At 30.0% G+C, this 15,648-nt stretch overlaps 1 protein-coding gene across 2 annotated transcripts in view; it reads right to left on the bottom strand.

The window, feature by feature from the left end:
* The window catches only part of LOC145260324 (myosin-VIIa-like), a 965,294-nt gene that overhangs the window by 70,912 nt on the left and 878,734 nt on the right, over positions 1-15,648 (bottom strand). For both annotated transcript variants that reach the window (XM_080118214.1, XM_080118215.1), the window contains 3 exons: positions 14,857-14,988; positions 13,479-13,637; positions 4,741-4,811 (listed from right to left, as the gene is read on the bottom strand). In XM_080118214.1, the coding sequence (XP_079974340.1) occupies positions 4,741-4,811; positions 13,479-13,637; positions 14,857-14,988 (362 nt within the window). The remainder of the gene's footprint in view (positions 1-4,740; positions 4,812-13,478; positions 13,638-14,856; positions 14,989-15,648) is intronic.

Genomic DNA, 15,648 nt, shown 5'->3' with positions numbered 1-15,648 from the left:
GGACCCAACCCCATGGAATCGTTCTAATACTGTACACTCTTAAACCCTTATCCTCGAATGGCCTCTTGGCCTTGATAAGTGGTGATGCCTATGTAAAAAAAAAAAAAAAAAAAAAAGACTGAGCCTACCAACTCGAATCTTTCTAAAATTGAATTTGTTCTTGACAACATTCTGTATGTCAATTGCAAGAAACTATTCCTGTTATTTAAATTCCTCAAAAAATAAATTTTTTGATCTGGTGAAGCGATAACATTTTCAAAAGTGATGCTGCTGCTGATGATGATGATTATTATTATTATTATTATCATCATCATCATCATCACACACACAGGCTATCATCAAAGATTTCTCTTTGAGAACAACTTTTGGTATTCTCTGGAGTTTGAGTGACAACAAGTCTCCCCAAATTTCCAGTACTCTCCACCTCTTTCGATAACTATTGCAGATGAACTTGCATTATCGTAACAGCCGCTTACCATTGATTTCTCGTTGGCAGCGACCATTGATCTTCACTGGAATTTGGGTGGCAAAAAGACTACCCAAGGTCCCAGTCCTCCTTGCACTCATCCAGCAGAGGTCTGACTAGTGCTTTCTCTTCTCTGCCTTTCCATCCTCCTTGACCCTTCTCATATATTTGGTATGGCATATTATTATTATAATTATTATTATTATATTATTATTATTGTAATTATATTATAATTATATTATTATATTATAATTATATCATTATATTATAATTATATCATTATATTATTACATTTTATATTTTATTATTATTATTATTACATTATTATTAAAATCATTATTATATTATTATTATGTGGCCGCAAAAATAATATTTTTTTTATCAAATATATATATACATAAAAAAAAAACGACATTTTTGCACCAACCTAATATTATTAACATTATTATTCTCATGTGCTCATTTTTTTTTTTATCCATTTCATGTTCAGCACTGGCCAATAAAGTTGGCACGTCCACTGCGAAAGGTAAAAAGGACGAGTGTAGAGTGCGCAGACTATGGATGTATTAAAGTGATCAAGACAAACAGTTATTCATTGGTTGACGTCCAAAGATTTTGCTGGCATTCGTTCAAGTGACATCAGCTCAGCCAAGAAATCTAATTAAAGATGGCCATGATTATCCTGCAAAGGGTAAGCACAAAGGAAATGGGAGCAATTCACGGACATTGGTGCACAGGGAATTTCCAAAGAAATAGCAGAGGAAGGAAGGGATGACAGAGACAGAGAGGAAGGGGGAGGTAAGGGAAGAAATAAAGAGAGATGGACGGAGGAAGATCTGAGATAAAGATATGAAAAGAGAAAGAAATAGAGAGAGGGGAAAGAGATATGAAGATAAAGGAAAAAGATGAAAGAAAGAGAAATTGAAGGAGGGAAGTAAAGAGGAAGAAGTGACGTAGGGGAAGACAGGGTAAGGGAAGGTAGAGAGTAGGAGAGAAAGAGAGACTATTTATATATAGTCTTTCTATTGTAAGTATCGTCATAATGAGTTCTTAATGCATGTATAAATGATTGCACATGTTCACAGATATTATCTGCCTTTCTTTAAGCCGAGATATCTGTCCATGGCAGGTACAAGGTCAGAGCAATAATGTCAAAGCTTTTAAAGCATTGCCTTCATAAGATGCAAACTGTGGATCATGGTCTAGAAAAAGACACGCCAAAAATATCTTGAAAATAAATTCTTCAAATATGCCAATAAAATACGGACAATCAATAATTGATTACAATAATCAGTGAATTTTATTTGATATTTTATTTACTTGATATTTCACTTGATATTTTATTTCTTTGATATTTGAATTATTTGATATTTTGTTAACTTGATTTCTTTATTTTATTTTTTATTTGATATTATATTTTATTTGATATTTTATTTATTTTAAATTTTATTTTATTTATTTTATATTTTATTAATTTGATATTTAATATATTTGATATTTTATTTTATTTGATATTTTATTTATTTTAAATTTTATTTTATTTATTTAAAATTTTAATTTATTTTTTATATTTTATTTTATTTATTTTATATTTTATTAATTTGATATTTAATATATTTGATATTTTATTTTATTTGATATTTTATTTATTTTAAATTTTATTTTATTTATTTAAAATTTTAATTTATTTTTTTATATTTTATTTTACTTATTTTATATTTTATTTTATTTATTTCATATTTTATTAATTTCATATTTGATATTTTATTTTATTTTTTATTTTGTTTGATATTTTATTTTATTTTTTATTTTGTTTGATATTTTATTTTATTTTTTATTTTGTTTGATATTTTATTTTATTTTTTATTTTGTTTGATATTTTATTTTATTTTTTATTTTGTTTGATATTTTATTTTATTTTTTATTTTGTTTGATATTTTATTTTATTTTTTATTTTGTTTGATATTTTATTTTATTTTTTATTTTGTTTGATATTTTATTTTATTTTTTATTTTGTTTGATATTTTATTTTTTATTTTGTTTGATATTTTATTTTATTTTTTATTTTGTTTGATATTTTATTTTATTTTTTATTTTGTTTGATATTTTATTTTATTTTTTATTTTGTTTGATATTTTATTTTATTTTTTATTTTGTTTGATATTTTATTTTATTTTTTATTTTGTTTGATATTTTATTTTATTTTTTATTTTGTTTGATATTTTATTTTATTTTTTATTTTGTTTGATATTTTATTTTATTTTTTATTTTGTTTGATATTTTATTTACCTGATGTTTTATTTATTTGATGTTTTATTCTTTTGATGTTTAATTGATATTTTTGCTCTAGATTATTAATATCTAAAATTTAAGAATAATTATTCATTCTTTGGGGTTCAATTGGACCAGGTTTCATTAGGGAGGTCGGTTTTTCAGTCATTCCCAATATCAACTATTATCATAGGGATAATGGATGACACACACTGAGAATTTGTTAAAAGTGAAGCTGATTTGTGCAGAGCTAGCAGCAATATCTCACCCCAACTAGCCTGATCCACCGGCAGGACAGGCTCAAGTTAGCTGGAGGCCAAGTGGAATGCAGGGGCTGCTGGAAGTGTCAACATCCTTCTACATATAACATCTGCTATTGCCAAATGGCTACCCATCTGCTACTGGCCAGGTTCAATAGTGCTTAACTTCAGTATTTTTTTTAAAATTCCATTTTCGCCTCAAACAAGGCACAGTGCCACTCTAATTATGATTATGCTGTGTGTGTGTGTGTGTGTGTGTGTGTGTGTGTGTGTATATATATATATATATACATAGTAGCATCTAAAACTAAGGGACAAAATTTTAAAACCTAATATTTGTTAGAAATAACACCTGTGAAAAACTGAAATTTTGACAACTGGTAGTCGTTATCATCCATAATAGCATACTAAAATTTGAATCATTTGCAAAGGATGAAAAAAGAATTATAACAAATATAATATTAGGTTTTAAAATTTTCTCCTTTAGTTTTGGACGCTACTGTATATATATATATATATATATATATATATATATATATATATATATATATATATACTAGACTACCCGTGGTCAGTATATGTTATGGCTAGCTATGGAATAGTGAGTACATTAATTATGGCAAAAATATGAGCGCTTGCGCATACAACAATGGGCACCACTTTTAACATAAGGAATTACTTAATAACTGGAAACCTTGAACATAAGGAATTGCTTAATATCCGTAAAACTACTTATTTGCTGAAAATTTAAATGCGATATTCGTTTTCAGCACACCCAAAAAACTATGAAGTCATTTTAAAGGAAACCAAGTGAAAATTTACCAAAAACTTATATTTTATATTTGTTTTAAAAACGCTACATTATATACAGTGTTGGTTATCCGAATCTTAAAATTTGTCTGAGGTCACTTCCGCCGAATGGCTTTATAAACAAAGACATGCAATTCTTAACAAAAGCACTTATCACAAGTCAACGGCTATGAATTTTGCCAGCGTTGTTGGATATGTTGTCACTGATAGCTATTTTACCAAGACATTAGCAAATGTTACATTTTAATCTGCAGTTAGCATCGCATACTTTTCCAGAAGAATTCATTGTCAAGCCCAAATATCAGTTTTTTTTAGTCATTAATGTTTTTGTAATGTTAAATATTTTGCGTTGGTTTTATCGTCCCAAATTAATGTATGAAAAATGGATTAAAGAAGTATTAAACTGGTAAAAAAAATGAAAACGAAAGAAAGTTTATTTTGAATTAAAGAATCCTACTAGAAATTTTTGTGGCATTTCCTGAAGAATCTCATATTAGATTTGGATTATTGTTTCTTTTAAATAAAAATTGTTTGAAAATGATTCCAACTTGCAATGAAAATACAAGTAAAATGGTGATGAAAAAAAAAAAAAGGATTTAGTTTTGCTTTTATTTGCATATTTTAAACGCAAAAAAATTGTTGATTAAAAAAAACTTTCTTGGCTTTGTTTTTATTTACTTACATATGCACAGAATTTTTCAAACCGGAAGCTGTAGACTGGATGTACGGTTTCAAAGTCCAAGCAAGACGATTTCAGTTTTATAATATATATATATATATATATATATATATATATATATATATATATATATATAAAGAAGAGGTGACTGACTTACATTTTTATAATTTTCAATACAGTAAAACAAGAGAAGAATGGGTTGAGCAAAGGTGAAACAGTTTTATAATAAATGCTGAGAAAAGATGTAGACTTACTGATCCCACTGAGCCAATATGTCAGCCACATACTCATATCCCCGAATAAACCTTTCATGCTCAGATGTAACCTGGAAAATGAAGAAAATAAGAAAATGCAAAATGATTGTTTTCATTGTCTTACACATTTTGTACACAAACCAGTTATTGCTCAACTTACTCATTGCACTTTTGGTGTTCCCTTCTTGTATATATTAACCACTAAAAAGTGTGGCACAATGATGAAAGCCATTTTGAAGGAAACTTGAGCTCCCTACATTTAAAAACCTTATGCTTACCTTTCTGTAAGCATAATTCAAATTGTGTTATGATAACTGATTTCAGAGTATGTCATAAATCAAGTTTTTTTTATCCAAACTATAGTTGACAGTTGTTTATAAAATCGATGTTGACTAAAGCTGTCGAAAAATCAATTTAGTTGACGAACAGTAAATATAATAACAAATATATCTTTGTTTCTTGTTCATATGTATGCATGTGTCTTTCTCTTTCTCTCTTTTCATCATCACAAGAGAAAGAGATATTCAGTTGGAAGTTGGGCGCCATCTGAATCAATCACAAAAAGTTGGACCCTCAACTTTGTCAAGAACAGTTGGGTTGTATGCCAGCTCAGATCTCGAGTTTTTAAAATGCTTCTTCAACATCTAAATAAATTTCTATATCCATAAGAAAATGTGTATGTTGCTCATTTTATACAGCATGCATTTTTCAGATGATGGTCCCAACTAATTCTCAGGAGAGAATTAATGAGACAAAGACCTCGAAGAGAAGACCTGTCAAGCAGACATAACAGACGTCATATCTACCCCTTGATTTCAAGGGGATGTGCTTATCATTTTATCATCCATGGACTATTATTTAACACTTGAGGAACTGGTTGCTACGCCCAGGATGTAACAGCCACTCCAGAAATGTCGGCATAACATGGACACATCAAATTAGTTTCTCCAGATTTCTCAGCAAAAAGATAATTATTTGCACGAGAAAGTTAAAAACAACCACGTACATCAATTTTCTCTCGAATATTTTTTAGTGAAATTTTAATTCTCACTTGTCTGATATGCAAAATGATTTTTTTTTTTTGTCGCCATACACTTGCCTCTCCACAAGAGCAGTGTTAGACACAAGGTCAGTTTTTAATGCATGTAAAATTTAGCTTGTCAAAAAAGGAGTTGATATGTCCCATGAAAGGGATATACACGTTTGAAGTAGCTGAGTGTTGTTGGCTGGTTTGGTGTAATAAAGAACGAGTGTTGTGGTTGAAATTGGTATATCCTTAAGCGTGAGAATTTCGGCATACCTTTTGAGATTTTTCAAAGCTTAACCAACCAACCATATTCTTCTGAGGAGGAACCCAGATGCATTTTATACATCACATCAGGAGCACTCCGAATTGGAACAAAAATTAAAACTGCCTCAGTCTAAGAAGAATTTTTCCTTCACTAACCAAGGACAGAAAAGATGAAGTATAGTATTAGAGCAGATACTACACTTTACTCCAACAAAGAATTACATCAAGTTATACTTCGTTACGATTTAAGAGTTTTGGAGATGATTTACATTCATGGTTTTGTTAAAATAAAAAAATAAAAAATATTTATATTCAAAATACAAGAATACTCGTCATTTTCTATAAATAAAATTGGCATTCTTATATGGTAGGAATCTCTTCATTATAGTTTATCATATATCATTATTATTATTATTATCAATAATATTTTTATTATTAATATTATTTTTATTATTAATATTATTGTTATTATTATTAATATTATTGTTATTATTCTTAATATTATTGTTATTATTATCATATATTAGTGGGGAAAGGGCACTCAGCTTTGCTGGGTCATAAAATACGCTTAAATATGGTATCTTAATTTATGCAAATTTTGTATTTATTATTACAGAGCCAATTCTCTATTGAATATTATATATATATATATATATATATATATATATATATATATATATATATATATATAGTACTGATTTTTAAGTTAGAATCAAAACCAAAACATGTATGTCTCTAGCTGCGTTCTCTACCGTTAGAACTAACCAGACAGATAAATAAGAAAGGTTTGAAATTAAATCACTTCAAGCTATGACTGAATTTGCGCATGCACAAAAGTAATAGAAACATGTTAGCAAGTTGAAACGAACATTTTGCATTTCAACTTGTTAATAAGTTTGTACGTTTTATTCATCCAACCAAAATTTTTACTTATTATAAACCATACTTGGTGTTTGATTACTATTTCCTGTTAATCTCAATGTTATGTGACCAGTTGTTTGAGTTTGGTTTGTTGGTTAAATATTTTCACACACACATGCCTACATCTATTGTTTTATTTATATACTAGCGGGGGGGGGGGTACCCGGCGTTGCTCGGGTGTTTTGAGGTGTGTGTGGTTTTGGGTAAATCAAAACTCGGGGGGGGGGGTAAAATAAAAAAAAATGTTTTGTTAGGTAAGTATGAGGATCAAACTTGGACCGTTGAGGCAAAGTTGGAAATTAAAGTGTGAAAAAAAAACATGCAACGTTAACCATTTGGCCACCGCGAAATACTAACGGAAACATGTTTGAATTTATTTATTTAAATATTAAAAACAGAATTGACACGTGTCTGCAATAAAAGTTAACTCTGCTGCTTCTATTTAACCTCATTAATGAGGTCAAATAGAAGTAGCGGAGTTAACTTTTGCTGCGGGACAGTGGCTTTTCCCCCAAGATGTTGGGGAGGGGGAAACCAGCTCCCCATTGTCCAGATTGAATAGCAATTGTCTGATATAAGGAGTTTGGCCCCACATTGATCAAAGCTGATTGCTTCTGGATGTTTCCTGGTGCGATTGCTGGAAACAATGCCGTATTTATTTGCCCCCCCAACAAGCAAATTAGGCACAAGGCCGATTTTTAATGTGAGGGGTGAAGGGGAAATGGGGACCAACTCCCGGGGGAGTAGGGGAGCTGAATAGTGACAATTGGTATAAAGGGTTGCCCCTACATTGACCAAGGTCTTATATGTGAGGTTGCTCCCACATATGGTTTTGCAGTATCTGTCAGACTGAAATAGCAATAATTTTGTAAAAATCGACGTAAATAAATCTAGAGACGACCCGTGTTCCCAAATCCTAGATATTATTATCTAGGGGGTATATAAACAGTTCTAAGTGATAGTAACCCCCCGGGACCATCGTCGAAAAAAGCCTTTGCGAGACATACATAAAATGATCACACACATTTTGCCTTTTATATATATAGAAGATAGATGTACAGAGAGAGAATCTACATAAGATTATTTTATGTATTGATTTTCATTTACATCAGCAGTGCTCAATACTCAAGTAGAGCTAAGTAGTAAATTATGAAAATATATTTATGGCAAAAGCTAGGAGCACTACGAATTAAATCAAAGAAACCAAATATTAACAAAATGAATTTCAATAACAGCAATGATATTCTTAAATGCCTTTAACATCAAACTTATTAATATAGTTAATAGTATGCGATTTACTGGAGTGAAAAAAAAAAATCGCATACATAAATAACCTAAAGTTTTTGATGACAATGAATCCAGATGGATCTGAAAGTACTTGGGTAAAAAACAATTATGACAGTTACATCAGCCAGTTCTTGTCAGAAACAAGAAAACTGCAAAAGATCAGAACCAAAACATGCAGACAGCAATTGCTTATATTATTTAATGAATATATATATTTCATTAAGTAACATAAAAAACTGGCTGATGTAACTGCCATAGTCGCTTTTTACCCAAGTTTTTTCAGATCCATCTGGATTTATCGCCAGTAAAAATTTTAGATTATTTATGCATGCGATTTCACTCTAGTAAATTATGTGCACATGCACAAAAGTAATAGAAACATCGAACCTATTAATATGGTTAATAAACTATATTAATATGGTTAATAAACTACATTAATATAGTTAATAAACCATATCAATATAGTTAATAAACCATATCAATATAGTTGATAAACCATATCAATATAGTTAATAAACCATATCAATATAGTTAATAAACCATATCAATATAGTTAATAAACCATATTAATATGGTTAATAAACCATATTAATATGGTTAATAAACTATATTAATATTGTTAATAAACTATATTAATATTGTTAATAAACTATATTAATATGATTAATAAACTATATTAATATAGTTAATAAACCATATTAATATAGTTAATAAACCATATCAATATAGTTAATAAACCATATCAATATAGTTTATAAGCCATATCAATATGGTTAATAAACCATATTAATATGGTTAATAAACTATATTAATATGGTTAATAAACCATATTAATATGGTTAATAAACTATATTAATATGGTTAATAAACCATATTAATATGGTTAATAAACCATATTAATATAGTTAATAAACCATATTAATATGGTTAATAAACCATATTAATATGGTTAATAAACTATATTAATATGGTTAATAAACTATATTAATATGGTTAATAAACTATATTAATATGGTTAATAAACTATATTAATAGGTTCGATGTCACTTTTAAACACATTAAAGAATATTATATATCATGATACGATATTGAAACACAGAATCGGGCTGGGTTGAGCGGATTTCGATAACACAGCACCATTCTAAAATCAAAAAAGATGCCGATAACTGTTAAAATAAAAGTTTATTTAATTTATGTCCCCCCAGTAATTTTCTATGGCATTGATTGTATCACATGGACTAAACAATTAGCCAATTTCATTGCGGTGTTTCAAAATCACATAATGCGTTTCATTTCGAAACATTACCTGATCGAAAAAAACAAAATATCCATCCCCCATCAAACTACTTCCCCCTCTATTTGATAAAATCAAAAGTAAAACTCCTAAAACTTTTTGGCCATGTCAAACAATCAACCACTGGCCTCCTGTCAAAGTTATGATTTGAAGGTATGTTAGAAGGCAAAAGAGGCAGAGGAAAGCCAAAGAGAAGGTGTAGAGAAAATGTTTTTTGATTGGGCATCTCAACAGTTGGGCGTCCATCAACCAACTTGCCATGGATCGGAAGGAATGGCGAAAAATAAGTCACGTGGGTTCGCAATCCACACCAAGCGAAAGATGCGACTGATGATGATATATAATTATTATATTTAATCTACTCTTCCTTATATCGTGTATCCTCTGGATCCCTTTGCTAATTTCGTTTTATTATCTTCCTTCTATCTCGTGAATTTAAACATTGCTTTCCTAATCTAACCCTAGGCTAGTTGTCACATTCTTCATGTATGTAACCTAGCTCCTTCCTCCTCTTTTGATGAGAAGCATTAGGCTTCGAAATGCCAAGGCATAAAGAACATTCATAACCCCTATTCCCATTGATGTTTCCCAAATTGAACTGACAAATAAAGCAATATGCACAAATATATATTTTATTTTGTCTATAATTCTATTTATATAATATGCTCCACCCTATACGTTGAGCTTTTTATATCTCGATAAGTCTCCATTTAAAAGATTTTTCAATATTTCTTTAATCCCCTTTCTCTCTATACATATGTATATATATATATATATATATATGTGTGTGTGTGTGTGTGTATTGCAGGTGATTAAACGACTTACTGACTAAATAGTTTTCCAACGAATGCAAAAAATAAAAATAAAAATGAAATTTTTTTTAATTTAGTTTTAAAGGTTAAAAAACTTTCAAGACTATATATATATATATATATATATATATATATATATATATATATAATGTGGCTTCCTTCAGTCTTGACAGACTATGGATACCCACTATAAAGGTGCCTGCGCATGAAATTTTTGTGGCAAGAGTTGTGCAGTCACCAACCACGCCTCTCCTGAGTGAACATTGTTGCATACCAGTGGCAAGTTGAGGTACAGGACGACTGGAAACAATGCCGAGATAAGCGGAGAGCACATACAGCGCCTAGCATTCCCATCTTGTACTAGCCGGGCACAACGTTGCTTAACTTCAGTGATCTGGCGAGAACCGGTGTGTCAAGGTAATTATGCTTTATCTGAACATTATATATATATATATATATATATATATATATATATATATATATATATACATATATATATATATATAGAAAGAGAGAGAGAGACACACACGCACGGTATTTAAATCAATATTTTTATGAGTAAATACTTATTCAGCTCTATGTGCAAATTTATCTTTAGTTCACTTTTGACAACTAAATATTTTTGTTTACGAACCAAATAAAAAAAGTTACTAGCTAAACCCACGTGATTTTTGGAATATGTCATCTTCGTTCTGTGATGAGTACGTACATTATAAAGAGTTTTCTGTATTTTTTTAATAAGTATAATTCCAAATATGCCCGAATATTATGCTTAGACTTGAAGGTATAACATTCAAATTTCTTCAGATGTCTTTTTTTTTTAAACAGCGTTTGTTTAAAAATAAAGTTATATCATTTTATTAAACCTTTTGTTGTTTGCGTGATTTGACTTTGATCGTTTCATTTAAAAAAAAAAAAAAAAGGCTGAAACGACATTTTTCGCTCAGCAATGAACTTTGGAAGATTGTAAGGTCCAAAAGATAAGCCTTTTATTCTTTCTAGTTGCCACTTGAAAAACATCACTCGCAAATACAACTGATCCACTCGCAACATAAAGCCCTGTTAGTATCAACAGATATACATTTCATGTTCATTAATAATCATTAGCGTGGCTGGTTGTACAGAGATCTACATTGCGAGTGAAACAGTCGCATTTATGAGATATTTTTCAAAGTGGCGACTAGAAATAATGAAACGCTTATCTTTTGACGATTGTATTTCTTTCACTGACAATCTTTCAAGGCTCACTACTGAGTGAAAATGTCTTTTCAACTTTTTTAATAAAATGAACAAAGTAAAATTATTTAAACAATAAAAGTTTAATAGAATATACTCTTTTTTTTAACGAAGGCTCTTTTAAAAAAACATCTGAAAAAATTTGAATGTTTATACGTTCAAGTATCAATATAAAATTTGTATATTTAGAATTACACTTATTAAAAAAATATACAGAAAAATCGTTATGGTGTACATACTCGTCACAGAATGAAGATGTCATATTCTAAAAATCATGTGGGTTTGGCTAGTAACTTTTCTATTTGGCTATTAAACAAAAACATTTAGTTATCAAAGATCAACTAAAGATAAATTTGTCTGTAGAGCCCTGTTGTATGATTTGAACTCTAGACTCAAATAACCCGACTGAACATTCCTAAGCATTCAACCACTGAGACAATCATATTTAAATGTAAAAGAAATCAACTCTATATTTTATTTACAAATATAGTAAGTCTTAAAATGTGTTCGATCTGCCAAGGGAGAAAACTTTTGCAATATTGCTTGATTAGAAATTTTTCATGTTTCTCTCAAAGTTCTACAATTGAACAGTGCTTTAATAAAATATTTTTTTTTTATAAATAAATATTTATTATTCGCAAACATATTTCATGTTTAATAACAATTACCAGTGTGGCTTATATAACTGTACCACCGGTCCAAAAATTTGAACCTTAAATTAAAACAAAGCTAATCTCTCGCCAATTATGCATCTCAACAAGGTCAGTACATATTTATACACCTGGATGGAGTGTATTACCTACAATGCCTAATATTTCCAAATGATCATCCCCCACTACGTACTAACCAGATTCATCATTGCTTAACTTTGATGATCTACTAAGCTGCTAAAGAATTACATTATCTGATGGAATCATTAATTTTATTAAATGACTAGCGAGGGGTACCCGGCGTTGCCCGGGTATTTTTCGGAGTATGTGAAAAACCCCCCAAAATGTGAAAAAAAAAAAAACAGGTGCCCGTGAAAAAAAAACGAAGCCTTCACGACGCGCAGTTGGAAAATAGTAAAGTGTTTAAAAAAAAAACAGTTGCGCGTTTTTGATTGACGTGATGGTGATAGGTATTCAGCAGTTAGCATTTTGTACGGGACAGTTTTGAATGAGGTGAATAAATCGGTTTGTTTGTTTTTAAAAACCCGCTCCCTGTTTATTAGGAGGAGTGAAATGAAAGCTACAGTCTGATATGACGAAGTCGACATTGAACAAACGTTACTTAGCTCTTTTGAGACAACTGGCTTTCGGCCTGTGATTAGAGTCGAGTTTCGCTTTTTTTTATACCGAAAACCAAATGTAACGCATGCCGATGCGGGAAATGCCGAATAATTAACGTTTGAAAGTCAATAAAATTAAATAGACAGGCGAGCTTCGTGGGTAACTCTGAGATATTACAATTTATAGATGATATAAAAAGTTTTAAGAAGTTGTGAACTGAGCAAGCGCTTTTTTGAAAGAAGCCTTTTGTGGACATCGAGGAAAAGCGTACATACATACATACATACATACATTTTCGCTTTTATATATATAGAAGATTAGCTTCAATTAATTTTATTTTTTATTTTATGAGAAAATGTTTTGGGCTGAAAATATTTTGTGCGGATAATGTTTTGAACGGAAAATGTTTTGGACAGAAAATATTTGGGGCAGAAAATGTTTTGGGCAGAAAATGTTTTGGGTGGAAAATGTTTTGGGCAGAAAATGTTTTGGGCGGAAAATGTTTTGGGCGGAAAATGTTTTGGGCGGAAAATGTTTTGGGCAGAAAATGTTTTGAGCTGAAAATGTTTTGGGCAGAAAATGTTTTAACCAGAAAATAGCTCCATGGTTCAGCATATTTCACTTACTTCATAAAGTGCCCAGCCTTCGACAGACTGGAGGCCCATTTTTTGTGCCACCTTTTCTAGAATTTCTGCTGTTGTGTCACAGGGCATGGCGTGTACTGCTTTGGTCTTTTCATCCATGAAGTGTATCTTACAAACCAAAGGGCTTAATATCTGGACACTCTGGGAAAAAATAGGAAAAAATATAGAAACAACTGAAGACCTCAATCTCTGAACATTCTAGAAAAAAAAAAAAAAAACCCAGGAAATATAGAAACAAACATAAAAACATATACATCTATAGCATTTTACCACACACCCAGAATAATATATAGAGCTAAGATCTGGGCTTTTAATTAGTCTTAAAGTTCTCTTTCAGCCAATCTTAAGATAGGTTTCAGGTGTGAGAACTTACACATTTTGCTGTAAGCAGAACTTTATAATTAACTAGCAGAAGCGCCCATTGTTGCCCGGTTATAAAATGCGCTTAAATATATTTTAATTTATGCAGATTTCGTATATTAATACAGTATCGATTATTATATATCATATTTTTCTCTAATATAGATTTCAAAAGTAAAAAAAATTATGACTTGGGTGCTATCAGCTATAATCGAAACCAAAACCCAAACTTTGGAAGAATTCTTGGTAAAATTATTTATTACAAGATTCAAGCAAGCAAAGATGGTGGGACAGTCTATAAAGGTTAATAATTATTAAGATGACAGGTATAGAGTCTGCAATCTGTTCTTGTGAACCGTGTTTCAACATTGGTAGAATAAAGGATAAAATAATTTCAAAGTTAGAGAACCAATCCTAGTGCTTTCCCCCCTTCCTTCATGGTCTAACGTATAAACTTATCTTGCCAGATTTTCAAAGTCAGACCTGAATAGTATTTAAGTCGATGAATCAAACTTTGCGCCTGACTAGCCAATTTTCATTTGTTATTGTTGTACCATGTTATGTAATACAAAGTTATCTTGCCGGATTTCTAAAGTCAGGCCTAAATAGGATTTAAGCTGACAAATCAAACGTTGTTTCTGACTAGCCAGATGTCATTTGTTATTGTCATGTTAGCATGCTTTGGAAATATAATAATGTATTTCACTAAAGTTTTTTTTTCCCCTAAATTACTTTGTTTGACCCAGATGACTGGTAATATGAAACATTTCTAAATAATCCCCTGAAAATAAAAATCAGCAGGAGAGATGATTCATATTTTTAATTGAAGAATATAATAGCAGTTGTCTACGTTACAGTTAAAAAAATTTTATTTCTTTTTCTGTATAGGTTTAAAACTATGCAACCAATTGAAAACTAAAAACTAAAACGATTTCACTGCATCCCAATCAACGAGTGGGTACAATTAATTAGAGATAAAATTACTGGAAGATTTACTTACAAGTATCTCCATTGCCGACGGGGGAAATTTTCGGGCCATAACTCTTGGTTTTCTTAATTGGGCAAAGCAGATTTTTGCATATTTCCCAATGGTTGGATCTCCAAGATGTTTACGTACATATGAAACAACATACTGAAATGTAAAAAATAAATAATGATCATAATCTTATATATATATATATATATATATATATATATATATATATATATATACTCGTATTTCTGTAGAAATATATATTCTTATGATATATACCAATCCTTATTTAAGAAACTCAATGTAATTACAGAGCAATATAGTGAATAAATGACAAAAAACTATATTCCAAAATTCATGATGTTGACCATCTTATAATTTATTCCTTTAATTCAGTTGACATTTACAATTCTTGACAGTATCTGTTTCGTAGCACAAAATCAATCACTTAATTATTGTATCAGAGGAAATTAGTTCAGCAAAATGATATTCATAGGCAAACTATAAATCTTTGCTGATTAGCACATAAATTGAAAACTATATATTATGCAAGGAGTCATATTCATATGAAAGTTGATGATAATGCAGAAGTGTATGGGTTTAAAAGAAATTCAAAAATATTTTTTTTTAACAGAGAGTAGATAATGCAGTGGGTGTGTACTCAGCAGCTCCAGTAACTCTCGCTTCTCCTTTTTTGTCCCTCAGTCCTCATTCAAATGAGTGATGTTTCTGGCAAAAGGTGAAGAAAAAACTGCTTTCCAGGTCGGTAGTACTTTGTGAACAGTAGTCTGAGATATCAGAAATTTTCTGTCTCTATGT

The sequence above is a fragment of the Euprymna scolopes genome, chromosome 36 (assembly GCF_053919585.1).
Source record: "Euprymna scolopes isolate OS-2025 chromosome 36, ASM5391958v1, whole genome shotgun sequence".
Taxonomy (NCBI): domain Eukaryota; kingdom Metazoa; phylum Mollusca; class Cephalopoda; order Sepiida; family Sepiolidae; genus Euprymna; species Euprymna scolopes.
This window is presented reverse-complemented; position numbering and strand designations above follow the sequence as displayed.